This window comes from Bubalus bubalis, chromosome 3, assembly GCF_019923935.1.
Source record: "Bubalus bubalis isolate 160015118507 breed Murrah chromosome 3, NDDB_SH_1, whole genome shotgun sequence".
Taxonomy (NCBI): Eukaryota; Metazoa; Chordata; class Mammalia; order Artiodactyla; family Bovidae; genus Bubalus; species Bubalus bubalis.
The window spans coordinates 29810050-29837170 of NC_059159.1; the positions used below are offsets into that span (position 1 = coordinate 29810050).

The 27121-nt window shown below is 49.8% G+C and overlaps 1 protein-coding gene and 1 long non-coding RNA gene across 12 annotated transcripts in view; one reads left to right on the forward strand and one right to left on the reverse strand.

Annotated features, from left to right (window-relative positions):
- LOC112583458 lies at positions 1–26901 on the reverse strand. 5 transcript variants are annotated; one of them, XR_006549551.2, is made up of 5 exons: positions 26787–26901; positions 20162–25420; positions 19961–20081; positions 19553–19765; positions 12938–14604 (listed from the first exon to the last, which is right to left on the reverse strand). It is a non-coding gene; the product is annotated as an uncharacterized LOC112583458 (long non-coding RNA). The 5 variants fall into 5 exon arrangements; XR_006549555.2 differs by lacking the exon at positions 26787–26901 and having other exon boundaries at positions 20162–23317; positions 23716–25899; XR_006549554.2 differs by lacking the exon at positions 26787–26901 and having other exon boundaries at positions 20162–20225; positions 22809–25899.
- PIGL (phosphatidylinositol glycan anchor biosynthesis class L) overlaps positions 1–27121 on the forward strand; it is a 50301-nt gene that overhangs the window by 13365 nt on the left and 9815 nt on the right. For 3 of the 7 annotated variants that reach the window (XM_025278994.3, XM_044939218.2, XM_006079484.4), the window contains exons 3-6: positions 19618–19708; positions 22948–23015; positions 24759–24790; positions 26586–26719. In XM_025278994.3, the coding sequence (XP_025134779.3) occupies positions 19618–19708; positions 22948–23015; positions 24759–24790; positions 26586–26719 (325 nt within the window). The remainder of the gene's footprint in view (positions 1–19617; positions 19709–22947; positions 23016–24758; positions 24791–26585; positions 26720–27121) is intronic. The other 4 variants (XM_025278996.3, XM_044939219.2, XR_006549550.2 and 1 more) reach the window with 2 other exon arrangements.

Sequence of the window (27121 nt, forward strand, 5' to 3'; positions counted from 1 at the left end):
AGTATTCTTGCCTGGAGAATCCTCATGGACAGAGGAGCCTGGAGGGCTACAGCCCATGGGATTGGAGAGTTGGACACGACTGAGCGACTGAGACACACACACACACACATACACACACACTGATTGTAATGAAATAAAGTAGACCTTCCAGTCATAACCAGGCCCATAAAAATGCATCAGGGCCCAACAACCAACCGTTGGGAGAAACTTTTGGAGTCTCGGAGGTGATTGTGGTCTGATCCCTGCTCCTAGCATCCCATACCTGCCGTACCCACATCACATCTATTCCCACCACAAAAGCAGAGGATTCCCAGCACCCCAGTCTGTTCTCGTATGCAAATCAGGCTGCAAACCCACCAAGCTTTCTTCTGCATCCACACTCATGCATGTGCCTGGCCCTCCTCTGCCTGCTTCCTCCCTTCCCAGCTCCCCACATCCTGGCTGTCTAGCAAACTCCTATTCATCCTTGAAACCCCAGCTCAAGATTACCTTCAACTCTGCAACATCCATGATTTGCCCAGATTTTCTTGGGCACTTTGGCTACATTGTCATTGTCCCATCATATCCCAATATATACATCATTTTTTTACTCCACAAGCCCCTCTGTATCTTTTCTTCATGTATCCCCAACCACTATCCTAACACTTGATATATAGTTGCTCAATGCATGTTTGTTGAATAAACAGGCTACTTGGCTCACACCAGAAGCTTCCTTCCTGTGGCACCCCATAAGTGTGTGGTCTCCAACCCCCTTTCCTCGATTTTTTTTTTTCATTGACTCAGAAATGGTGAATAGCAAACCAATTCCTGAGACTTCAGTAAAACTGTTTTCAATTTTTTTTTTTTTTTTAAAGAAAACAGTCTTGATCCCTGAATTGCATGGTTATTTTTAGCCTTTTGGAAGTCCTAAGTGAGCACTTAGGTTTGGGAGTATTTTTCTACATCTTGATTTTCCCACCCTGTCAGTTTGGCTCCACCATCCTAAGGTTTCAGCATCTTTTCTCCTACTGCTCGTCTCAATGTCATCCTGGCATTAACAAGCCCAAGACCTTAACAGACTGATTTAAGTTGAACAAGGAAATAGAATCCAGTACCCACTAGGCAACATAAATGAGCCTGGCCCGCTACCAGTTCCTAGAAGTCTCTGTGTTTTCCAATAAACGCACACAAATCAGTGAAAGGGAAGCCACAAAGCAGAGAGTCTGGGGCTGCTGGGGTCCCCTTGGTAACTAATCCCCTCTCCTCTTGAGACCCTGTAAAAGCCGGCCCCTTCCAGAAACCAAAACAGACCATATGCCAAGTGCCAAAGTGAACGTGACCAAGCATCCTCTTACTGTAAAGAGATAAAACGAAGCTCCTCGCAGGGCCTTTTCTCCAAAGACACAAAGAAGTGACTGGGTACAGTGAGAGGGCAGCGTTCCAGCCCCAGTTGGCAAGAGCAGGGCAGGGCTCCTGTCCTTCCAGAGGGCACAAAGGACGACGTTTCCTAGAAAAGGAGCCATGGGAGGAGACTCAAGTGGACCAAGCTGATATGGAGCAACTGTGCCAACATGGAAGGCTGCTCCTGTGCTACTTCAAAGGCAGGTTATCCTGGGAGCTGGAGGGAGGCTGGGTCGTCAAGTTTCGTGTCAGTTTAGAAGAAGAGTGGGACCAGGGAGGCTGGCCTCAACAAGGCATGTATTTGTGGCTGATTCTGCTCCTTGAAAGAGGCTGTAAATATACCACAAAAATAGGAACCAAGGTGACTGTGTGATGTGATACTCATTACAGCAAAAAAAATTGATAGCAACCTAACGTAGCACTAGGTGATTAATTATATAGCCATGGTCCAGAACATTAAGCCACAATTTAAAAGTTTCTTTTTAATATTTATTTATTTGGCTGCCTTGGGATATTCCTTACGTCCTTTGGGATCTTTTGTTGCAGTAGTTGCAGCACTTGGGCTTAGTTGCCCCACGGCATGTGGGGTCTTAATTCCCTAACCAGGGATCGAACCCGAGTCCCTTGCATCACAAGTATGCAGCCTTAACCACTGGACCACCCGGGCAGTCCCACACAATTCAAAGTTTTCCATGCATAGTTCATAATCTAGGAAGATGTTCCTGATAGAATATTGAGTTTAGAAAGCAGTATATACTTCCTTTACACTCTTCTGTATTTTCCTTAGTTTTGATAATGAGCATATATCAGTTGTAAACTGGCAGTTTCACTGAATTTATTTTACAGTATATTGTTTCTGGGAAGGTGAGGCTTGATTCTGAGGCACTTCCAAATCCTGTGGGAAGTGCCAAGGTAGAGCACTGCTGGCCAGCTGTGCACCCCTTTCTGGGGCAGATCTCACCAGGCGGGTATGTTCCATGTCCTGTGATTTTCTGATATGGTGGTTTACTTGCTTCATCAAAGTTGATGCTCTGTAATTATTTCGTTTGCTGTTGTTCGCTATGGAGTTTGAGGGAAGAGAGTGAAATGAAGATGTTGCTAGTATAAGTGGAAGTCCGCGTTTCAACTTAAACAGATTCCTGCTGGCAGTTGAAGAAAAGGTGAATATGAGGAAAATCAAGACCAGAGAAAAGAAAAAGGGAAGTACAGTGTGATGGAAGAGCTGTCATCCAGGAGTCATGAAATTTGGCTTCAGCTTTTAAGGCTGTGTCACCTTTGGCAAATAATGCCCTCTCTCTGGGCTTCTCTCGTCTTATATGTGCAACGACTGGATGAGATGGTGACTTTTCCTAAAGCTCCTAGATCTTCTCAGGGGCAGAGCAGAATGTGTTTAGATGTGGTTGTTCTATAAATGGAGGGTCATGTGCTCAACTCAGCAATGTAGCTGATTCAAGTGCTTACCATTTTACTGAGCTACATTTCATGACACCCATGGCAGACTATGTCCCTTGTCACACACTTTGGTCCTTTTCTTGGGAAGCAGAGTAGGGATTTTTTTAAATTAATAAATTAATATTTTTATTCTTATTTATTTGGTGGCACCGGGTCTTAGTTGCAGCATGCATATGGGATCTTTTTTAATGTATATAATTATTTGCTTACTTATTTTTGGCTGGGCTGGGTCTTCGCTGCTACACAGGCTTTTCCCTAGTTGCGGCGAGTGGGGACTACTCTCAGGTTGCTGTGCTTCTGCGTGCTGCTCACTGCAGCGGCTTCTCTTGTTGAGGAGCACGGGCTCCAGGGCGTGAGGGCTCAGTAGTCCTCAGGCTGTAGAGCACAGGCTAAATAGTTGTGGCGCGCAGGCTTTGCTGCTCTGCAGCAGATGGGATCTTCCCAGATCAGGGAACCATGTCTCCTGCATCAACAGGCAGATTCTTTACCACTGAGCCACCAAGGAAGCCCTGAATAGGGATATTAAAAAACTAAGTAGACCCTTTAAGAACCAAACTGAGTTTAGCCAGCTCACCCTTACCTCCACTGTCATAGTCCATCTGGAAAACTAGAACAAAAACACCACAGACTGGGTGGCTCGTAACAGAATTTTGTCTCACAGTTCTGGAGGCTGAGAAGTCCAAAATCACAGTGTCAGCAGATGAGGTGTCTGGTGGGGCCGTGTCTCCTGGTTCACGGACTACCGCCTTCTTGCTGTGTCCTCACGTGGTGGAAGGACCAAGGGAGTGCTCTAGGGTTTCTGTTCTAAGGACACTAGTCCCATTCAGGAGGATTCTGCCCTCGTGACCTCATTACCTACCAGAGGCCCCACCTCCAGATACCATCACATTGGGGAAATGGGTTTCAACATATGGATTTTTAAGGGACACAAATGTTCAGTCTATAGCATCTGCAGTAATTGCAGTAGGAACCAAAAACTCTGGATGAGAGGCAACTAATTCTCTCCCACTCAGGCCTTACAGACAAAGTGTCTGTGCCCAGAAGAAAGGTTACGGGATCAGCCTTTCAGATTATTTCGCCACCACACCAAGTTCCAAGAAAAAAGTCTTAGTCATATGGGGGATGAGAGCCTTAGGACAAGAAACACTGCAGCTGCCTGTGTGTGTTGCAACATAAGATGATGTGGTGGTCCTCTGGCAAAACTGTCATGGTGAGACAGGCCTGGTTCTGCAGGGCTGCATGCCTGTATGCTCAGTCACTCAGTCATCTCCAACTCTTTGACACCCCCTGAGCTATAGCCCACCGGGGTTCTCTGTCCATGGAATTCTCCAAACAGGAATACTGAAGTGGGTTGCCATTTCCTCTTCCAGGGGATCTTCCGGACCCAGGGATCGAACCTGGGTCTCCCTGCATTCGCAGGTAGATTCTTTCCCGCTGAGCCACTTCGGAAGCCCCATAGCTTAACTAGCCAGTTTCTGTACTAGAAGGATTTATAGGGTTTACTCTTTCAGGTTTTCTTTTTCTTCTTTTTAACTTTTTTAATAATACTGTCACCCTCACATATATAGTCAGTTGATTTTCAACAGTGCTGCCAAGACAGTTCACCAAGGCAACATAGTCTCTTCTACAAATGGATATCCACATACCAGAGAACAAGCTTCCCTTCCCCTCCACTAAACACAAAAATTAGCTCAAATAGACCCAAATAAGAAGAGCTAAAACTATCAAACACTTGCAAGAAAATATAGGAGTAAATCTTCATGAGTTTGGGTTAGGCAGAACCTTCTTAGATATGACACCAAAAGTATCAACCACTAGCAAAAGGAAAAACAGACCAAATTAAAACCTTTTTTGCTTGATGCATACCATCAAGAAAATGAAAAGACAACTCACAGAATGAGAGAAAACATTTGCAAATCATATATCTGAAAAAGGATTAATATCCAGAGATCAATATAGAGAAATGTAATATATCCTTATATATTATATAGTATATATGGGCTTCCCTGGTGGCTCAGCAGTAAAAAAAAAAATCCACCTGCCAATACAGGTGAAACAAGGGGCGTGGGTTCCATCCCTGAGTCAGGAACATCCCCTGGAAAAGGAAATAGCAACCCACTCCAGTATTCTTGCCTGGGAAATCCCATGCTACAGTATATAGGATCACAAAAGAGTTGGACACGACTGAAGGACTAAACAACAACAATATAGTATATATAACATATAAAATAATATATAAAGAACTTCTATAAGCAACAACAAGAAGACAAACAACCTAATTTTTAAAATGGTCAAAGTACTTGTATAGACATTTCTCCAAAGAAGATACACAAATGGCCGATAAGCACAGGAAAAGATTTTCAACATCATTAGTTATTACAGGAATGAAAATCAAAACCACTGTGAGACAGTACTTCACACTCCCTAGGTTGACCATTTTTTAAAAAATAAAAAGGGAAATGCTAAATGCAGGCCAGGATACAAAGAAATTGGACCCCTCAGGCACTGGTGGGTTTGTGTAAAACAGTTTGCCAGGCAGTTCCTCAAAAATTTAAATACAGAATTACCTTTACCCAGAAATCTTACTCCAACATAAATACCTAAAAGAATTGAAAACACTCAGATGAAAATGTGTACATGAATGCGCACAGCAGCACCATGCATGGTAGCAAAAGGGTAAAAATGACTCAAGTGTCCATTCACAGATGAGTAAATGAGTAAAGCATGGTCTGGCCATACACTGGACTATTATTCAACCACAAAAAGTAGTGAAGTCCCATCACATGCTACAGACTGCATGAACCTAAAAAGAAGCCTGTTAACAGGCAGCCATACAGGGTATGATCCCTGTGTGGGGATCATTATCCCCACACAGGGGATTATCTGAAATACCCAGGGCAGGCAAATCCACAGAGACACGAAGTAGATCAGTGGCTGCCAAGAGTGGGGAGGGAAAGGGAGTGGGAAGTGACTCATAATGGGGTTTATTTTCTGAGATGACGAAAATGTCCTAAAATTGCAATGACAGTTGCACAACTCTGTGAACATACCAAAAAAAAACCACCACACTGAATTGTGCACTTGAAATGAGTGGACTGAGAAATTATGTGAATTATGTCTCAATCAAGCTGTTCTAGAAATAACAGTAATATTTAATAACACTATTTATGATGTGCACTATAAAAACAAATAGTACAAAAATATATCCAGTGAGGAAAAACGAGTATCTCCCTCCACATACGCTCCTCTCCTCAGAGAAAATCACTGTCACCTACTCAATGTGTAACCTTCCATACCTTCAATACTTTACAAATGCAGATTTACATACAGAAACACAAATATAGTTCATTTTTTCAGTGAGGCATACTACTCCATGGGATACCTGTATCATAACTTACTTGACTAATAAAACCATCCATCCCGTGGCTTTGCTAGAATCATCATTCAGTTCAGTTCAGTCGCTCAGTCATGCTCTTTGCGACCCCATGAAGTGCAGCATGCAAGGCCTCCCTGTCCATCACCAACTCCCAGAGTTCACTCAAACTCACGTCCATCGAGTCAGTGATGCCGTCCAGCCATCTCATCCTCTGTCGTCCCCTTCTCTTGCCCCCAATCCCTCCCAGCATCAGAGTCTTTTCCAATGAGTCAACTCTTCGCATGAGGTGGCCAAAGTACTGGAGTTTCAGCTTTAGCATCATTCCTTCCAAAGAACACCCAGGACCGATCTACTTTAGAATGGACTGGTTGGATCTCCTTGCTGTCCAAGGGACTCTCAAGAGTCTTCTCCAACAACACAGTTCAAAAGCATCAATTCTTCAGCGCTCAGCTTTCTTCACAGTCCAACTCTCACATCCACTCATGACCATTGGAAAAACCATAGCCTTGACTAGACAGACCTTTGTTGGCAAAGTAATGTCCTTGCTTTTGAATATGCTATTTAGGTTGATCATAACTTTCCTTCCAAGGAGTAAGCGTCTTTTAATTTCATGGCTGCAGTCACCATCTGCAGTGATTTTGGAGCCCAAAAAATGAAGTCTGACACTGTTTCCACTGTTCCCATCTATTTCCCATGAAGTGATGGGACCAGATGCCATGATCTTCGCTTTCTGAATGTTGAGCTTTAAGCCAACTTTTTCACTCTCCTCTTTCACTTTCATCAAGAGGCTTTTGAGTTCCTCTTCACTTTCTGCCATAAGGGTGGTGTCATCTGCATATCTGAGGTTATTGATATTTCTGCCAGCAGTCTTGATTCCAGCTTGTGCTTCTTCCAGCCCAGTGTTTCTCATGATGTACCCTGCATATAAGTTAAATCAGCAGGGTGACAATATACAGCCTTGACGTACTCCTTTTCCTATTTGGAACCAGTCTATTGTTCCATGTCCAGTTCTAACTGTTGCTTCCTGACCTGCATATAGGTTTCTCAAGAGGCAGGTCAGGTGGTCTGGTATTCCCATCTCTCAGAATTTTCCACAGTTTATTGTGATCCACACAGTCAAAGGCTTTGGCATAGTCAACAAAGCAGAAATAGATGTTTTTCTGGAACTCTCTTGCTTTTTCCATGATCCAACGGATGTTGGCAATTTGATCTCTGGTTCCTCTGCCTTTTCTAAAACCAGCTTGAACATCTGGAAGTTCATGGTTCACGTATTGCTGAAGCCTGGCTTGGAGAATTTTGAGCATTACTTTACTAGCGTGTGAGATGAGTGCAATTGTGCGGTAGTTTGAGCATTCTTTGGCATTGCCTTTCTTTGGGATTGGAATGAAAACTGACCTTTTCCAGTCCTGTGGCCACTGCTGAGTTTTCCAAATTTGCTGGCATATTGAGTGCAGCACTTTCACAGCATCATCTTTCAGGATTTGGAATAGCTCAACTGGAATTCCATCACCTCCATTAGCTTTGTTCGTAGTGATGCTTTCCAAGGCCCACTTGACTTCACATTCCAGGATGTCTGGCTCTAGGTGAGTGATCATACCATCGTGATTATCTTGGTTATGAAGATCTTTTTGTACAGTTCTTCTATGTATTCTTGCCACCTCTTCTTAATATCTTCTGCTTCTGTTAGGTCCATACCATTTCTGTCCTTTATTGAGCCCATCTTTGCATGAAATGTTCCCTTGGTATCTCTAATTTTCTTGAAGAGATCTCTAGTCTTTCCCATTCTGTTGTTTTCCTCTATTTCTTTGCATTGATCGCTGAGGAAGGCTTTCTTATCTCTTCTTGGTATTCTTTGGAACTCTGCATTCAGATGCTTATATCTTTCCTTTTCTCCTTTGCTTTTCACTTCTCTTCTTTTCACAGCTATTTGTAAGGCCTCCCCAGACAGCCATTTTGCTTTTTTGCATTTCTTTTCCATGGGAATGGTCTTGAGCCCTGTCTCCTGTACAATGTCACGAACCTCTGTCCATAGTTCATCAGGCACTCTATCAGATCTAGACTCTTAAATCTATTTCTCACTTCCACTGTATAATCATAAGGGATTTAATTTAGGTCATACCTGAATGGTCGAGTGGTTTCCCCTACTTTCTTCAATTTAAGTCTGAATTTGGCAATAAGGAGTTCATGATCTGAGCCACAGTCAGCTTCCGGTCTTGTTTTTGCTGACTGTATAGAGCTTCTCCACATCATTAACCATCGTGAAATAAATAACACCCCACAGCTGTTCACACTGGAGTGATACATAGAGTAAGAAGCTATTTAGTTACACATTAGGGTTTGCAGTGTGGGCTTCCTGTCCACCTCCAGGATAAGACCTTGACCCTAGTGAGGTGAGAAACCTAGATTTTGCATTTTTTACAGACTCCTTAGATGATCGTAAAGCACAGTAATGTTTGGGAACCTCTGAGCTGCTATTTCTGAGTTGCAGCTCCCATTTCCTGAGACAGAGAAGTGGAGTGGGCAAGCCTGGATCAGGTCATCCGGGATAGGGGAAGCTTGGATCAGGTCACCTGGGAAGGGGAATTATTTGGTCTTTTTGCTTGGAGCATAAGTATAGGAGCAAGTTTTCTCATAGGAATGCAAGAGCAGGAAGGACTCAAAGTGAGGAAGAAAATTCTGGAGTCTCTAGTCACTGGCATTCCTGGGGGGACCTCTGTGTGTCGCCCAGAGCATGCAGTCCCCCGAGCCTAAGTACCAATGACACAGCCTCAGCTCTGAGCTCAGCCACATATCACGAGACCTCGGAAGCACTGGCTGCTTCAGAAGCCATCCACGAGGAGCAGAATCTCTCACTTAGGACTCACCACTCTCAGCAGAGATGTTAATCTCTATTAAGCAACCGAACAGTGAGACTTTGTAAACACTTTACCTCACTGATTATATAAAAGTTCTCACTGAACTATTACAAAGTCGGCAATTAATATTAATCCTGTTGAATTAGAGTAAGAATACACTGCTTAGAGCCTTGTCCCATCGTCCCACCTCCCAGCCTGTCTGCTGGGGATGCCCAGGACCCCCTGCAGGCCAGTTACAGCTTTGGGGTCATTCCTGACACTTGCTTAGCTGTGCCTGGCCAGCAGCTGATCTCACCAGGCCCTTCTCGTAGCTGCTGAAACTCGTAGGGAGGATGTTAGTGTACCTCCCTGTAAACTTGGATGGCCACCAGGACACTCCCGTTTTGTAAATCATTGGGCCCTGTGCCCTTCGTGCTCATGACCAGCACCCAGCCTTCCCCTTGGTGCTGGGGTGTCCATCCAGAGTCATCAGGCAGGCCACTCCCAGCTTCCCCATTCTGCCAGCCTGGTCACTGTGGACCCTCCTAAGCTTCCTCACAGTCCTCTTCTGGCAGCCTGAGCACTCACCTCTGCTGACCGCACCACTGCCCCCAAGGTTGCTGTGGAGGGTGCCCGGGACCTCTCAGCTCCCTCCCCTGCTCCCGCTCAGCCCTCCAGCCAGGTATCCATTTTGTCTCCATCTTTCTACCCCCACCCTCTGCGTCTAGGCTTCTGCAGAGAGGTCCTCTCATTGAAACACAAGTGGAATCCTCAGAAACCTTTGAAGACCCCTGGGTCTAATCACACAGGGTGTCTGCTGCTGACCGCCCTTCTCTGTGGCCCAGCACCCATCACCCCTTTCCTTTCTTGGCATCAAATACCATCCAATCCAGAGTCAGCTCAAGAGCTAACCTTTACAGGACCCTGACCGCATGCCAGGCTCTAAGTGTCCATCAGGTTTTATCTCGTTTTATCTTCCCCACGGCTGATGACGTGGGAGCTGTTAGCCCTCCTCAAGTCTGCAGCTCTGCTCCCTGCTTCACACGTCCATCCTCTGTGGCCAGATCGCCCGGGCCTTACCTGTCCCCTCCTGTCCCACGTGGGTAGCTTGCTCTCTACCACCATGGCTACTGGTTTGCTGCATCCTCAGACATCCTCGCAGCTGCACAAACCCTTCCTGGCCTCCCAAGTCCCTCAGGCCTCCCTCCTCTTTCTTCCTCCCAAACTTCTTGAAGCTCCTGGCGCTCTCTCACCACCCACTGGCCCGTCCTTCTGTACCACCTGCCCCTTTTCATGGGCGCTGCTGCCAGGGCCACCCATGGTCCCCCCGAGGGGTGAAATCCAGCAGCCTTTCCTTCCTCAAGCCCCGCCAGCATGGTCCCGTGGACTGGTCTGCTCCGTCTCTGCCCCACCAGACCATCCCTCCCTTCTCCCCCAACCTGACTTGAGCTCACCAAGCTACGGTTCTGGTTCCTGCTCCCTTGAGGCTATTCCTGGAGAGCTTCTCCATGGCTACAGCTCCTTCATGAGAATTTTTTTTTTAATGCACTGTTTTAATTTCGACAGTCTTAAGACAAACCAAAAAAAGGAAGCCCCAGTTGACTGAGCTGTCTGTAGCTGGGTAGCACCAGTTTCAGTTGCCCCTCCTAGCACTCTGCATTATTACACCCAGTGATGACTAAATAAAGTGACACCTCTGACATGGGTTTCCCTGGTGGCTCAGACAGGAAAAGAATCTGCCCACAATGTGGGAGACCTGGGTTTGACCCCTGGAGAAGGGAATGGCAACCCACTCCAGTATTCTTGCCTGGAGAATTCCATGGACAGAGGAACATGGTGGGCTACAGTCCATGGGGCCCCAAAGAGTCAGACACAACTGAGCAACTAACACTTTCTGACTGTAAGGAAGGCACCAGGCAAACATGAAGTCCTCAAATGTGATGCTGGAGTCACCTTCAGTGGCGTTTTCTTCCTTGCTCTTACCATCCAGTCAGGCACTAAATCTGACAGTCTCCTTCCATAAATGTTCTGGGCGCCTTTCTCTTTCCCATCCCCAGGGCCTCGTCTTTGGTCCGGACCCTTGCCGAGGCCTAACTGTGCTCCACCCCCAAGTTCACCCTTCACTTTCCCAGGTTGACATCCTAAAGCAAACCCGATCCAGCCACTGCCCTGAGGAAACCTCCCCATGCCCCTCCCTGTATGACGGTCTCTACACGAGACAGGTGGTGACTTCAGTCACGGCACCACACTCACCCCACACACCATGGCTCCACTCTTCTCTTTCTAGAACAATAGCCCCTGTCCGGAGGCCTGTTCATCCTGACCCAACACAGACGCCGCCACCTACATGACTCTTTCATCCATACTGTACAACCTTAACATTTCCTCTCTGAACCACCACAGCAACGTGTTTGACTGTTTCTTGCAGTGACTTTTGCCTTGGACTTCATTATTTGAGCACTGGTCTGATCCTCCTGCGGTGCCTTGCAGTTCAGTGGAACCTACAGTTATGGTTCCCTTTCACCCTGAGATGCCCCAGGGGCTCCCTGGTTTGGCAACCCCCTTCCCACACTGGGACTCCAGGGTGTCCTAGTGGGCGAACTGCACTGCCCACGAGGACTCCACGTCCCACCCTCTGGCTTTGCTTCTGCTCTTCTCACTTGGTTCCAGGTGTGTGCTGAAGTCAGGGATGAACCCCTTCTCTGACATGACCCTAAATTTGGCTTTTTTTTTTTAAAGGGAGTAAGGCGGACATTTCAGGTACCAGAAGATTGAGAAGTGTCCGAAGTCTAGGCCCCGGCCCTTCTATCTCTGTCCTGAGCAACACTGCACAGCCTCTGCTCAGGGGGGCCCTTGGGAGTCCCCTGGGGAGAGGGGAGGGGTGGGGACGGAGACCTGGGCCTCCCAGCTGAGCCCTGTGACTGCTGAAGTGAGCTCAGTGAGCAGTTCTGTTTCTCGGTTGCCACGTAAGACAGCAAATTGGCAATTTGGGGAAAACGATCTCACAAAAACTTCACAGGATTTACACACCTTGATGGGGTACTGATTAATGTAAAATGCGCGTCTTCCTGAGAAAGGTGAGCTACAGCCCTGACCTGCAGGTCCCTTTTATGTATGTGCCTGAGGAGGGCCAGACGCCTCTGTGGACAAGGATCTCCTGGGACACGTGGTCGTTGTCCACGCTCTTAAATTGCTTGCGAGGGTGGGATGGCTGGCAGCCCAGATGTTTCACAGACACCAACTGGTCTGTTTCAATCTCTTCCTGGTTCTTCGTCCCTTCTTTCCTCTTCGCCTTTCCCTATTTCGTTTCCTCTCTCCTCTTGGGCTGGTCCCTGGCGATTCCCGGACGCGACCCCACCCCCACCCCCGCAGCAGCCCAGGTGACCCGCCTGCGCCCCGCCCACCTCCGGTGGCCCTGAACTCGGGTGACCTTTGCCCGCCCGGAGGTCTGAGGAAGTCCTCGGTTTAGAAATATGCTGGAGTGGGGGATGGAGATGGGGTGGAGGACGAGCCACAGGCCCAAATAAGGGCGCGCATGGCGCCCGCGGAGCGCGGTGACTGTGCCTACCCCCGGGTTCCCAGGCTCGGGAGGAGGGGAGAGCCCACCGCGCCCCCCACCCTGAGGCCACGCCTCACACGGCCGGGGGCAGTCACTACAAAGTGCAGAGCAGGTCAGTTATTCTGAATCTCCCGGGCCGAGCGCGGAGGTCCAGGGCAGGGCTAGGTTTGGGGCCTTTTCCAGTGGAATTGAGGCCGTGTTCACTCACTGCACCCCCGGGGTGCCGCATCCTCTGTGTGTCCGGTCGCGTCCAGAGCGCCCGTCCCAGCCCCTCGGGGGTCGCAGGGCCGCGGCCCCACGAGGTGCCCCCCACCCCCGCCCCGGACCCTACATCCGCGTTGGTGCCCAATCCACGCTAGGCCCGCGGGTAAAGGTGCAGAAATCCCACGCTCTAGGAGCCCTGCCCCATTCTGCCCTCGCACAGAATCCTGCAAGCGTTGTCGGCCCTCAAGATTGGTACATCCCTCTTCCTCCTCCCGGACGGACGCGTGGCTCTGAGATGCTTTTCTCGCGGTCCGGCAGCCAGCCCGCGGGACCCCGAGCCAGCCCGCAAGTCTGCACAACCTCGCCTCCTCCTGCGACTGCCCTCCCGCGCCGGGTCACAGCCCCCAACAGGCTTTGCTTTCTGGGGAGCCCAGGCCAGGGTATCTGGACTCTTGAACCCAGAGCCCTTTATTTGGAAGTTCTCTCACAGAAGGGCTTTGTTTCCAAAATTCAATTCCCCTAAATAGATTTCCTCTTTCACATGAGTCTCAAGTCAGGAGCAAAACTAAAGTTTAGTTACCGGAGGGTTTTTTTTTTTTTTCCCCAACTTTGTTTTAACATTCCTTTCCTTGGGTGTATTTAATTTTCTTTGCTTTGACTTTGAACATACCCTAAAACTCTTGTGTTATCTTTGGCATTTTTCAAAAGCCACAGTTCAGGAAGTTAAAGAAATTGTTCCCTGGTGGCAGAACTAGAGAACTGCAGCCTCTTTCCCTCTGTAAATGCAGTCAAAGTGGTGTCTCTGCCTGAGAGGACTTCCACTGTTAGGCTGATTACTTCCGTAGAGTCATTTCTAAAAGGGTCAAAGGGCACAATCGGATAGCCAAACAACCTTCCGGCACAGGTGCAGCCGGTAAACTGGCCCCTTCCTGTGAGCCCTCCTCCACACCATGTCCTGCTTTAATTCTGCATTTGTTTGACTCCTGAGAATTAGACGAATATATGTTGGTAGCTTGCATTTCCTGCTTTGTAAAATGCCTCTTCAAACAATCTTTCACAGGTCTTTATAATGTTTTAGTCTCCAGGCTTGCTTTGTAAATGACCTTGGAAATTCTGCCCTCATTCCTTGTTCTCCAGGGCCGGCTTCCTATCAGGAACCATCACCTCACTGATGAGACGTAGAGCGACCACAGGTCTCTTAATCAAGAGTCTAGGTTCAAGGTGTGACCTGCCAGACACTTCATTTCTGAGCTGAAGGGCTCTGCGGGTTACAGTCCTCCTGCAGGGGGTGGCTGATACAACCCCTGCTTGTCCTTGTCCTCAAGTCTTCAGAGGTGTCATCTCTGCTCTACTTGGCAAAACCTGGCCAGAAACCTGTTTTCAGCCACCCTATCCCCTGTCTCATCCAGAAAGAATTACTCAGCTTTCCGTGTTAGCAGAGCTACTCAGGCACACCAGCACTGGAGGTATCTCCATACACTTTTATTAAAATTGCGATAAAAGCCAAGAAGTAGCTTGCTAATAATTGAAGGAAGTTTCTGGGACCTCTTGGTAACTTTATTACTGTTTGCCATGGGCCTGCTCACATCCAGGTTTGGGGAGAGCTGGGAGCAGCTTCAGAATCCTTGTCCACGGCTGAGGCAAACCCACCACGTGGTTCACACATACCTCAGGTTGGGTATGGCAAGTCCAGATGTCCCTTAAATATGAAGCCTGACTACTCTTACGGCTTGGCCTCGGTTCTTCTATTGAAACAGCAGGGAAGGGGGCCAGCACAACACTTTAAAGAACCACACAGCCTGAAGACACGACAGAAACTAATTAGAACCAAATAGATCCAAAATGGCCAACCCCTCGACTTCCACTAGACCTTGAGCCTCAGTATTCATTCGTTATTGTAACACATGAGCAAACTAAGTGACGCACCCACAGGCACCATGACAGTTCTCAGGCCAACCATAAAGGTCCAAAAGTGGACAGTGGCCCCATTCCTGCAGATCCCCACCCCTTCCCCGAAATAGCTGGAACACTCCTCACACTCAGTAGCTCATGAAATTACCCACCCCTGTTGACAACCCCCTACCCTGTGCCACTCTGGGCTTCTGAGATGGCGCACATTCTGTCTGGGGTGTGTTTCTCTCTAAATGAATCCACTTCTTACCTATCACTTTGTCTCTCACTGAATTCTTTCTGTGATGAGACATCAAGAACCTGATCTTCAGTAAGTCCTGAGACCAGGTGTAGTGGTCTCAGTTAAAAGACCATGAGTTCAAGTCCCAATTGGACCTGCACCATTTCACTCTTATTGCTGAACGACATCCATGTGATTTCCCAGGAGAAGGGCTGGTTACCAAGATGAAATGGGGCTCCTGACAACACACATGTTCCACTGCAGCCCCACTCAGCCAGCCTCTAGTGCCTCTCACTCCACGTGTAACTCATTCCCTTCCAACCAACTCTCTCCAGCTAGAGAAAAATGTAAATGACTGGCCTTTGCCGGCTTCCCTGGTGGCTCAGACAGTAAAGAATCCACCTGCAATGCAGGAGACTTGGGTTTGATCCCTGGGTTGGGAAGATCCCCTTGAGAAGAAACTGGCAACTGACTCCAGTATTCTTGCCTGGAGAATTCCATGGACAGAGGAGCCTGGCGGGCTACAGTCTGTGGGGTCACAAACAGTCAGACGTGACTGAGTGACTTCCACTTTCATGAGTCATAAGGATAAGGAAGTAGGTATAAAACACCTGAGATTTTTAGGAGGCATGGAGCTCTGATAAGAGTTGTCCCTGTTTGTCTTTCCCTCCAGCCTATGAAGTACACTGCTCTTTCTCTCTCTGTGATGTTGTTCCTGGTGAGTTAACCCACTTTCCACTTCCTCCTCTTAACACTGCTCCTCACAGGGAGATCTGCAAGGTTCTCCTCGCTTCATCTCTGACTCCCAAGTGACATCTCTAGGATTTTATCCCAAGAAATATTGAGAGATTCATATGAAGTGTTAAGTATAACGATGCTAGTTACAACTTTTTTCAATAATAAAAATTGGAAACAACCTACATAATCAGTAAAATAGAGGCTTTACAAAATGATGGCATACCTAAATCACGATCTGGTTATGCAGCAGATGACAGAAAACCCACAGTGACTACAACAGCTGTGATAGGAGATGCACTGGCTGGGGCTCAGGTGGAGGGCCAGGGCACCTTCCTTTTGGCAACTTTACTCTGCCTCGCTTTCAGACCTAAGTTACTTCATGCATCTCGATGGCAGCTTCAGTTCCAGTCCTCCTCCCTGACCCCAGCCAGCAAAACGCAGGACAGCACCAAGAAAAATAGGGCAAAGGCCGTTCACCAACACTCCCTTAAGGAGGGGCCGGATGGCTGACTCACACTTGTGTTCACACCTCTGCTGGCATGTTTATCTAAGGCGGGATTGTTAATCCATCAGAGAAGAAAGGAACTATTGCAAAAGTTACTACTTGGACCCAAGCCTTGAGTTGATTAGGGCTGAACTTTAGGCAAAAGTCTTCCCTGCTGGCTCAGATGGTAAAGAATCTGCCTGCAATGCAGGAGACCCAGGTTCTATCCCTGGGTCAGGAAGATCCCATGGAGATAGGAATGGCTATCCACTCTGGTATTCTTGCCTGGAGAATCCCATGGACAAAGGAGCCTGGGGGGCTACAGTTGATGGGGTCGAAAAGAGTCGGCACCACTGAGTGACTAACACTTTTACTCATAGGCAAAAGACAACTCATGTTGTTGATCTCACAGGCGTCACTTTTTCTACACTTAACTATAGTTTAATAAAATATAAAATTTTATATTTTCCTGCCTTGAGAGGAAGTGGTCCCCTAGGGATGCCTTATTCCCCCTGCAATTCAATTTTTTCTTTTTTCTTTTTTTTTCACTTATTTATTTGGCTGCACCATGTCTTAGTTGCAGCATGTGAGATCTTTAGTTGTGGCATGTGGGATCTAGGTCCCCAACCAGGGATCCAACCCAGACCCACTGTCTTGGAAGCAAGAAGTCTTCGCCACTGGACCACCAGGGAAGTCCCCTTTTTTCCTTTTCGCCTCTAATCTGTTCTTATAAATTTTACTATCTTTTAAAACTCTTATTTGTATGTTTCAACCTCTAAAGGCAGGTATAGCTGCCTTTGGCTCAGTCAACCAATCAAGCACTTTAATGCAGCGCCTGGCATGAGAAGACCCTCCTCCAGGGGATCTTCCAGACCCAGGGATCGAACCTGCATCTGTTGTGTTCTGTACTGGCAGGTGGGTTCTTTGCTACTAGTGCTACCTGGGAAGCTCATCCAAGGCCCCTGCTGCTGCTGCTGCTAAGTCGCGTCAGTCGTGTCCAACTCTGTGTGACCCCATAGACGGCAGCCCACCAGGCTCCCGCGTCCCTGGGATTCTCCAGGCAAGAACACTGGAGTGGGTTGCCATTTCCTTCTCCAATGCATGAAAGTGAAAAGTTAAAGTGAAGTTGCTCAGTAGTGTCCGACTCTTAGTGACCCCATGGACTGCGGCCCACCAGGGTCCTCCGTCCATGGGATTTTCCAGGCAAGAGTACTGGAGTGGGGTGCCATTGCCTTCTCCACCAAGGCCCCTACTCTTTCCTAAAAACTACCATCCACCATCAGCATTTCAACCTCACTCAAAAATTGCATATGACACAAAGTCCTAGACATCAGGGCTCTCAGGTCACCAGTGTGGCCCAGGTCCTCCTAGCTCTAGGGATGACTCAGCACAGGCCCCGAGCACCTGGTAAGCAGGAAACTGGAACTCGTGTGTTCTGTCATCCGACCTGGCATCACGATGCCTGCTGGTGACACTGGGCCACTCTGATCATAGGCAGAGCTCAAGCAGAACTGCTGGGGTGGAACTGCCCACCAGCCGCTGCCCTGTCTTCCCTGAGCCTGGACTCCTGCTTGCCCAGCAGTGACCTCCGTGACCTCCCTGCTGCCCTCTGTACCTGGGCAGCTAGTGGCGACTGCATTCCCAGAAGGGCAGACTGCTGCTACCCTTGAAGGTTTAGGCTCAAGTCTGGGGCACAGTTGACAGCAAATGTCCACTGGGCACTTGCTTGGAGTGCTGCCAGACTCCTGGACTGACGGCAACCATGCTTCCTGCCTCCCTTGCCAATTAACTGACTTCTCAGTAGGTCTGACCAATAGTTGGCCATAATGGGAGACTGGAAGGTCTCCCCACTCCTCACAGCACCTCTATCAGCAGCTGAATGTTTTCCGGGCCTCCAGCTGCTGCCCTCGTAGTTCCTGCCATCAACCACTCCCGTTCCTAGGCTCTGATGTCTTTCCCTAGAGGCGACAGTGGCTTCTGGCCTTGCCAACCTCTGATCATCTCCTTGTTCTCTGGTTTCCAAAATGACGCCTTGGTGCATTTATGTGGGCCTCCCAGCCAGGGGGACGTGTGTAGTTGTTCTCACTCCTGGGTTGCTGCTGCTGCTAAGTCGCTTCAGTCGTGTCCAACTCTGTGCAACCCCATAGACGGCAGCCCACCAGGCTTCCCCGTCCATGGGATTCTCCAGGCAAGAACACTGGAGTGGGTTGCCATTTCCTTCTCCAATGCATGAAAGTGAAAAGTGAAAGTGAAGTCGCTCAGTCGTATCCGACTCTTAGCGACCCCATGGACTGTAGCCCACCAGGCTCCTCCATCCATGGGATTTTCCAGGCAAGAGTACTGGAGTGGGGTGCCATTGCCTTCTCCGTCACTCCTGGGTATTCCTGGGTATTTCCTGAATTCCCTGGAAAATTCCTGAATCTCTTCCTGCTCAAGCTCAGTAGGTCATGTTCTCCATCCCATGTTCAGCTCGCTCCCCAGGAATGAGGCCTAATGAACTTCATCCTGGTCCCTGTCTCTCCCTTCCTCCCCATCCAGTCCCTGCTGCCAACCAAGCTGTCTCTCCTATAGAGGCAGGAGCATTAGGGGGCCACTGGGGGAATGATGGCCAGGATGGTGCTTTCAGAGTCACCCTGGCAGGAGGCTCCCCAGGGTGTGGAAGAGGCAGCCAAGGAAGCACAGAAAGTCGCTGTGTTGTTCTGCCCTGAGATTCATGTCGTTTTCCTCCTAAAAAACCTTCATCACCTCTCCTTTGACCATAGTCCTAAATGAGTCTGATAATGACCTGTGTCCATGGAGAGGTGACATCTACCTCCTGGTGGGAATCAGGGGGCCCTGTCCCCCCAGCATAGGTGGGTGGCGCCCAGGACCTGAGGCGACAGAGATGGCCATCTAGTTATAAGACTATGAATAATGTCTTCACACTGGAGTCAGACCAGCAGGTGGTGGTGATAAGTGGACAGAAACAAGGCCCAGAGTGGCCTACAGAGACCCCTACCCCTGGGGGCACCTCCCCGGGGCTGAAACTTCTCCCCTGTAAGTCAGAAAACCTGCATCAAACCCAACCCTAACGGCCCTGCAACACGCAGGCTACTCACCTGTATCGTCCAGGCTCCTTCATAGCTGTCTTGAGGTTAAACGAGTACTGAGGTTAACTTGAGTTGCTTTTACCAAAGTACTGAGTACTTTTACCAACAAGCCATTCCCGTGACTTTTACCAAGACACATCCGAGCTCTGCCCCATGTCTCAGCTCTTGGGGGCCACACCTGTCTCCCAGCTTGTGGACAGATCTGCTTCCCTCCCAACTGCCCAGCCATGACATGAGCCAAGATCCCCTGAGTGTGCTGTGTTTGGTCTGTACGTCCTCAGCACCCCACATGCGCACACACCTACCAGAGCTGAGGGGAGAGCCTGCACCCCGTTAGAAACGGTTTCCAACGTGCACTTCTTCCTTCCAGGGATTTCCCAGATGATCCAGACGTGCGCTGGGACCCAGAGCGGGCGGCTGATGTCCTCCTCCGGCACGTAGAGGCCAATGGCATCAAGCTGGTAAGGGTACACGCCCTCCTCTCCAGCAGAGATCTGGCCTGTCTCTCTGCACCTTTCCTGAGTAACCACAGAGTAGGGGGAGGCAGAGATTTTCCCAGACTGTGCCCTCTTCACCCGCCCCCCTACCTCCATGCTGCCCTCTGAAAACCCAGGTCCCCACGAGCCTATGCCTCGACGCGCTGGCACAGAACAAGCATTTTCATGTTAGGGTGTCACTGTAACTCTGGCGGTAAGTGTTGTCCTAATGCTCACCTTCATCGAGGAGACTGAGGTTCCCAGAGGCTCAGAAGCTGCCCAAGGTCGGCAAGCATGAAGCTAGGGGTTTGAGCCTCCATTTTTCCCTCCAGAAAATGCGAGGATAAATCCACAGCTCCTGTGGGGAGAACATTCCTGGTTAGAGCTCCAGTGGGCATTCGATTCACCTGTAGAAGCAGGAGGCTCAGGAACACCCACCTCTACGCTCAGGCCTCGCCAGCCTGCATCCTGCCAGCAGTCCATCTTAAGGTGCCAGGAACGTCTAAAATAAGAATAACCCTTCACAAGTTAATACCTAAATCCTACCATTTAAAGCCCCAGCCGCTGGCTTTTAAGTTTTGATTAATCCTTGTTAGAAGGTGAACCCCACTGTCAGGCTTCTTATCAGTGATGCATCCTCCGAGTGAAATGAGTTATTAGGCCATTGTTAAGGGCAGATTTTCGTGGATTAGTCAGACTGCCTTTGTGCTCTAATGACATAAATACAACGGGCACCTCGCCAGCTGGCTGTGAACCACACGGAGCTGTAGGTGCAGGGGGGCCACTGGCCCCACCAGGGATCTGCACTGGCTTTGCACTTTGTTCTGGCCGGACGAATGGTCACCAACAGCTGCAGGCCCACCCCTCCTGGATGTACCTTGCTTCAGGGTCTGAGGTGATAGCCGGCCTGGCTCCTCTTGCCCTGCTTTTCCCAGACCACACTCAGACCCTCTCAGGGTTCCACAGCCTGGTGGTGGACAGAGCTGGTCCTCAGGGCCGTCTGGGGCACAGGGCAGGGTCTGTGAGGTATGCTGCAGTGACCCTTGGTACCCCGTCTTTCTGGGCAGTGACATGCCCACAGCTAGTCCCCTCTCCTCTCTGGCTAGTCTCCTCTCTGGCTTTGGTTCATTGGAACAACTGGTCTTCAGTCAGTCCTGCTTGTGGGATAAACCCCCATATTTGTGAACTTGGCCACCTCTGACCAGCCCTCCCAAAGGTGCCACTGGCTGGTGAACAGGGCTGGAACTCACTGAGGGGCCGAGTTCGTGTTTAGACCACATCACAGCCACAGCTCTGAACATCTAGGGAAGAGGTCAGGGCACAGACACAGAAGAATCTCCCAAGTTTGTTTCCCTGAAAACTGACTTGTGGTCCAGGCCCAGCTAAGACCGCCTTCTCCCAGAAACCCTCCATGACTTCTTCAGTCCTCTTTGGGGCAGTATTTGCTGTGTGTCTTGCCCTGGTGACAGGTGTTGCTATTTATCCTTCACGGACCATGTCCTGTGAGCCACTGTCTTAGAGAAGTGAAAGCAGCCTATTGTTTACTGGGGTCCAGGGAAGACTTCATTTGAACAAAGGTTTCCGCAGTTTAGGGGGGAAGGTGGACAGACGCCATTGCTGCATGAGACCAGGGGGTGGAGACAATTCAGCTCAGCCCTCCTCACAGCAGGAAGACTCAGGGCTTGTTGGAAGGTGTGGGATAAACAGGAAACAAGACCTTGGAGAATTTTAAGTGATGGGGATGAACTGCAGTGGCCCCAAGCCCCCAGACCAGGGAGTGTGCCCCGGCTGGCCTGAGACAACCGCGTCCCAGAGTCACCTCAGCGAGGGCAGCGGACACTCAGCTTGGGCTGCTGTCCAGGTCCTACACGTTCCCACAGGGCTTCATTTGACCTTCACCTGACCCAGAGAGAAAGGAGGGAGGCCTCACTCTCCTGACCTCACAGATGAGAAAACCAAGACACTGAAGATGAAATCGCTCCCAGTAGCGACATTCTATGATATGCCCGAAGGTCAGGGTAACTAGGTCAGAGGTGAGAGTGGACTTCGGCACTCCAGGCTTGGCTCCACAGAAGGATGGGATCAGAACGGGGTACCTGGGTTCTAGGGTGAAGTGTTTTGTTTTTTTTTTTAACACACTATAGTTTCCAGAGCAATGTTAGGTTCACAGTAGAACTGGGCAGAAAGTATACACGTACCCCTGGCCCCATGACCTGTTACAGCGAGTGAATCTACACTAATATGTCATCATCACCCCAGGTTCACACTAGGGTTCACTCCTGGTGCTGTATGTCCCGTGGGTTTTAACAAATGTATGACACGTATCCATCATAATGGGATCTGTTTGTAAGCCTTTTTAAAAAAAATTTCCCCCTGTGGAGAATTTCAAGCATGCAAAAGTAGAGCAAAGAGTATAATGAAATTCATGTTCCCATCATTCAGCCTCACTAATTATTAACTCAAGATCAACAGCATTTTTCTTTAAATGTCGGCTCACCTGCCCCTGCTCCTCCATAATCCTACTCTCTTGGCTGCCTGGTCCCCTTTCCATCCCCCTCAACCAGCCACACCTGTGCCTTTCTCTGAGTCCTGTCTTCTTTCCTACATTTTTTTTTTTTTTTTTTTTTACTTATTCCAGCTATTCTTTTACATTTATTATTACTCAAATTATTCTTTGGATTTTTTAACTCATCTGTGCAGAAATGAATCTGGAGCCTAGGCTAGGCTTATAGTTGGAGAAGCAGACGCTGGTCTGAGAATGTGGACGCAGAGGCAGCCTACGAGGAGCCACGGGCTTCTATGAGCCCCAGGGCATGGTGGACACTGTCCCCTAGCGCTTTCATGCCCTCAACACAGCACCAGGAAGAGGGACCAAATCATCAGACGGCATCGACATGAACAAAGGTCATGCAGCAGCCACTCGGGAAACCAAACGTGCTGCTAAGAGGCCAGGCAGATAAGAAACACAGACATGCTGAACCCAGGTTTCTCTCGTGGCCCAGTTCCACTCTGCTCTGCTGTCCAGGAGCAAGAGAAGAGTCAAGCCCACAGCCACAGGGCTGAACAGCAGTCACATACCACTGACCTGCTCCCAAGTCAGTTCTGATGCACTCAGAACACGAACAGGTTCAGGATTCTGGGTCCTCCTGTCTGTCCCAGGCGGTGTGGACGGAGGCGGGAGAGACTATTCAGACAGTCTGGAATGCAGCTCTGTGTCTCTGCAGGTGGTGACCTTCGATGAGGGGGGCGTGAGTGGGCACAGCAACCACGTGGCTCTGAATGCAGCTGTGAGGTACGATGGTGCGCCAGTTCCCTGGGCGGCTGGGGTGGGCGGTCTCCTCATCACTCTCCACCCCATGGGTCATCTCACCTCATCCTCCCAGGAGCAGGTGCCCAAGTCCTAGAGTTATGACCTTGCCTCCTAATAGCTGAGTCTCTCTGTCCCCAGATGCAGCCAAATGCAGGAACTGACTGGATTCCTCCCTCTGCTTTGGCCTCAGGAAATGTTAGAGCCAAATTTCATCTCCTTGTAGCTCATGGGCAGGTCTGAGGGCTGGGATCGATGAATGGGCATCCTCCTGATTTCAGATTTTTCTTTGGAGAAGGAGGATGTGCACGTCATTTGAAATCTCACCTGTTCTTTGCAGCCACTGCATTTTACTGACATGCATCTGCATTTAGGGCTTCCCTGGCAGCTCAGTGGTAAAGAATCTGCCTACTGATGCAGGAGAGGTGGATTCAATCCTTGTGTTGGGAAGATCCCTTGGAAGAGGAGATGGCAACCTGCTCCAGTATTCTTGCCTGGGAAATCCCATGGACAGAGGAACCTGGCGGGCTGTAGCCCACTGGGGTTGCAATGAGTCACTCACGGCTGAGCGACTAACAACCACGACCACGCAACTAACAACCACAACCACCACCTGCATTTAACTGGTTAAAAAAAAAAAAAAAACCTCACAGATTTTGAGGGACTTCTCTGGGGTCATACAAACCTGTAGCTTATGTCCTGATCTCTTGAGCCTGCTCCTCTTGGGCCCAAAAGCAGCTTGCTGGACCCAGCCTAGGGAAGGGAGAGGGCAGCTTGAGGTCAAGGACTGACTCTACACCCTTCTTCTGAACGTGCCCATTCTCTTCAGGGCTTGAAGATGTGTCTCCAGGGTACCTCTCTCCTGCCCTTAGATCTGCCTCTGAGCTCTTTCCTTGGAGTTCATCCCCAGGACTACACCCAGAGTGCAGGATGAGCTGCCTCTGAGCTCGGCATTTTCTATTTCTCAAGCTCTGTAAGTCAGGCCAACTTCTTGTCTTTAATCCCTGCTCCTGAGAACCCCTTCCCCATGAGTCCATATGTCTGTGTGTTGGGGTGTGGGGGAAGGGGACTCTTTGTCCCATTGCCCACCTGTCAGCTTCCGAAACAAGGATTTCATTTTCATATTGCTGTTGGACTCAGCTCACCCCTCCTCTTAGGATACATGCTTTTTTCTCACCACACTGTACAGCATGTGGGATCTTAGTTCCCCGACTAGGGATTGAACCTGTGCCCTCTGCAGTGGAAGCACCAAGTCTTAATGACTGGACCCCCAGGGAATCCCCTCACGCCTCCTCTTAGGGCAGTGAGCACAGAATGGCCTCTACTGCTAAGAGGTAGTACTGCAAGGGGAGAGGACTGTCAGGGAAGAAATACCAATGAACACTTTACATATTTTCCCACCACACTCACATCACAATCTCATAAAGGAGAAAAACTCTGAAGAGTCCATTGTTACTTTCATCTCTGGTGGGCACAGCTTGGACCAGGGCACCTCATAAGCCACTGGTCATCTCCAGATTGGCTGACCTTGGATGAAGGACCCACCCTAGCTCCTTCAGCCGTAGCCAGAGCTATGGAGTCCAAGGCATCTCTGTGGTGACTTATGCTCAAGAACCTGCCTGGAAACCTACGTGGAGGGACCCCAGGGTGGGGCAGGCCAGGCTCTGACAGCCCCTCCCGTTAACTGCAGAGGGTTCTCACTCGCACTCTCTCCGTTTCCTCTGCCAGGACCCTGCATGCAGAAGGGAAGTTACCTAAAGGTAAGGCCGTGCCCTGTTGCAACAGGTGGCTGCCACTGTCCCTCTAGGGTGAGAGTGCTAAATATACAGAGAGCTGCCCTTGGCCCAGTGGCGGGAGTGGGGCGGACAGGGAGGCAGGGCCACACTGTCCTGACTCAGCCACTGTGCCTGTCACAGTGGGGTCCCCAGGCCTCACGGTCAAGTTGTGTCCACTGAGAAGTATCCTCTGTGTGTGAGGGAGGAGGGGGTGTCATCAGGGTTCTCTAGAGAAACGGACCAACAGGAGATGCAGATAGACAGATGTGCTCCTGTATATATTATACACATACAGATGTTTACACAGCATCACTGACTCAATGGACATGAGTCTGAGCAAACGCCGGGAGAAGGAAAGGACAGGTGAGCCTGGCTTGCTGTGGTCCATGGGGTCACAAAGTGTTGGGCACGACTTAGCAACAGAATAACAACAATAATATATAAAAAGGAATTGGCTCACACGATTATGGAGGCCAAGAAATCAAGGATCCGCCACCTGCAAGCTGGAGGCCTAGGAGAGCCAGGGCGTCCTTTAATCTGTCCGAGTCCAAAGGCCTGAGAACAGGGAGCCAATAGGGTCAGTCTTGATCTTGGGCAGACGAGCAGGGTCCAGCTCTGCAGTCGGACAGAAGAGGACAGGTTCTCCCTCCCTCCAACTTCTGCTCTGCTTGGGCCCTCCCTCGATAGACTGGACGAGACCTACCCAGGCCTTCTGCTTTCCCCAGTCGTCCAGTTCAGATGTGAAACCCACAGACACACCCAGAAACAATTTTGACCAAGAACCTGGGACCCATATGGGCTGACACAGGATGTTAACCACCTCCGTGGGCCTTGCTCCTCGCCTGCCCGGCTTTCTCCCTGGCCAGCTCTATCCCACCTCTAGTGTCCTTTCAGGATGTCCATCCAAGCTCACATCTATCCCCCAGGTAACTGTCCAGGCTGTAGGTGACTGCTGGGTGCTGGACAGGTCTGAAACACTTCCTAACTAACAGGAAGGCGTCTGACCGCCCTCACCTCCCTGAGCCAGTTTCTGTCTGGACATGCACCCCTCACAGGAGAGCCCTGGGGACGGAATGATGGACCCCCAGGCAGCATGCCCTCTCTGGGTGGGCTTCTGGCTGGTGAAGCTGCAGGGGCTCAGGAACATAGCTCTGGTGTGTTTGCTCAACCCTGGAAGACAGCCCTGGTGGCACTAGTGGGAAAGAACCCACCTGCCAATGCAGGAGACAGAAGAGACCTGGGTTGGGAAGGTCCCCTGGAAAAGGGAATGGCAACCCACTTCAGTATTCTTGCTTGGAGAACCCCATGGACAGAGGAGCCTGGCGTGTACTCATGAAGAGTTGGACACGACTGAGCAGCTAACCACATGGCACGTGGGAGACAGGCAGGTCCCACACTCACCAATGACCAACAACCCATCAAACAGACGAGAAACTTGAGGCTCACTGAGGTGAAGGGACCTCCCCAAGCCCATGAGTTCTCCAGTGACGCAGGAGCCAGGCCTCTAGCCTCCTAAGACAGAAAGTCTGCCTGTACCACTCCCCCCTTGGGTTTGATCCTGGCCTCCAGCAGCCAGTCTCTCCCTGCTGGGGGCACAGAGCACACAGAGGGTGGCCTCCAGGTGTTCTGGGCCCTTTCACCCTCTTATCTGTGAGAAAAATGGGCAAAGAGCAGCTCTGATGGTGCCCTGCCCTGAGCTCAAAGGCAGGGCACGTGCGTGGGGAGCTCAGGAAAACCAGCCTGGAGCTGCAAGTCTCCCCGCCCTCCTCCGCCCCCGCAGGGTGCTCAGTGCTCACACTCCAGTCTGTGAACCTGCTGCGCAAATACCTCTGTCTGCTGGACCTACCCTGCTCCCTGCTGCTCGCCCGCGACACCCTCTTCGTGCTCACCCAATGTGAGGCAGCCCAGGCCCAGGTGAGGACCGCCCCTCGCCCCCACACCGCTCCCCCCGCCCCATCTCAGGTCCCCCAAAGCCCCTCACCCAAGGCCTTCCAAGTGGTTCTGTCCCCAGGGCAGGCCCACAGCCAGACACTGGGAGCCGTAGACCTTCAGGGACTTGCACCTTGTCTTCTGAGTATAGAAACAGCACAACTGGAAAAAAAAAAAAGTAACAATATAGGCTCAGTGTGGAAAGTCTGGGAGTAGATACATAAAAGCAAGTCGAAAATAAAAATCATTCATCAAAACTACCTGTAACCCCATCCCATACAGGTAATCACTCAAATACAAGAGTATTGACATATGTATGTAAAACGGGGTGACACAGAGCCTGCTGTTTGAAACCTACTTTAACATCTTGACCGTCTTCTCTGACAT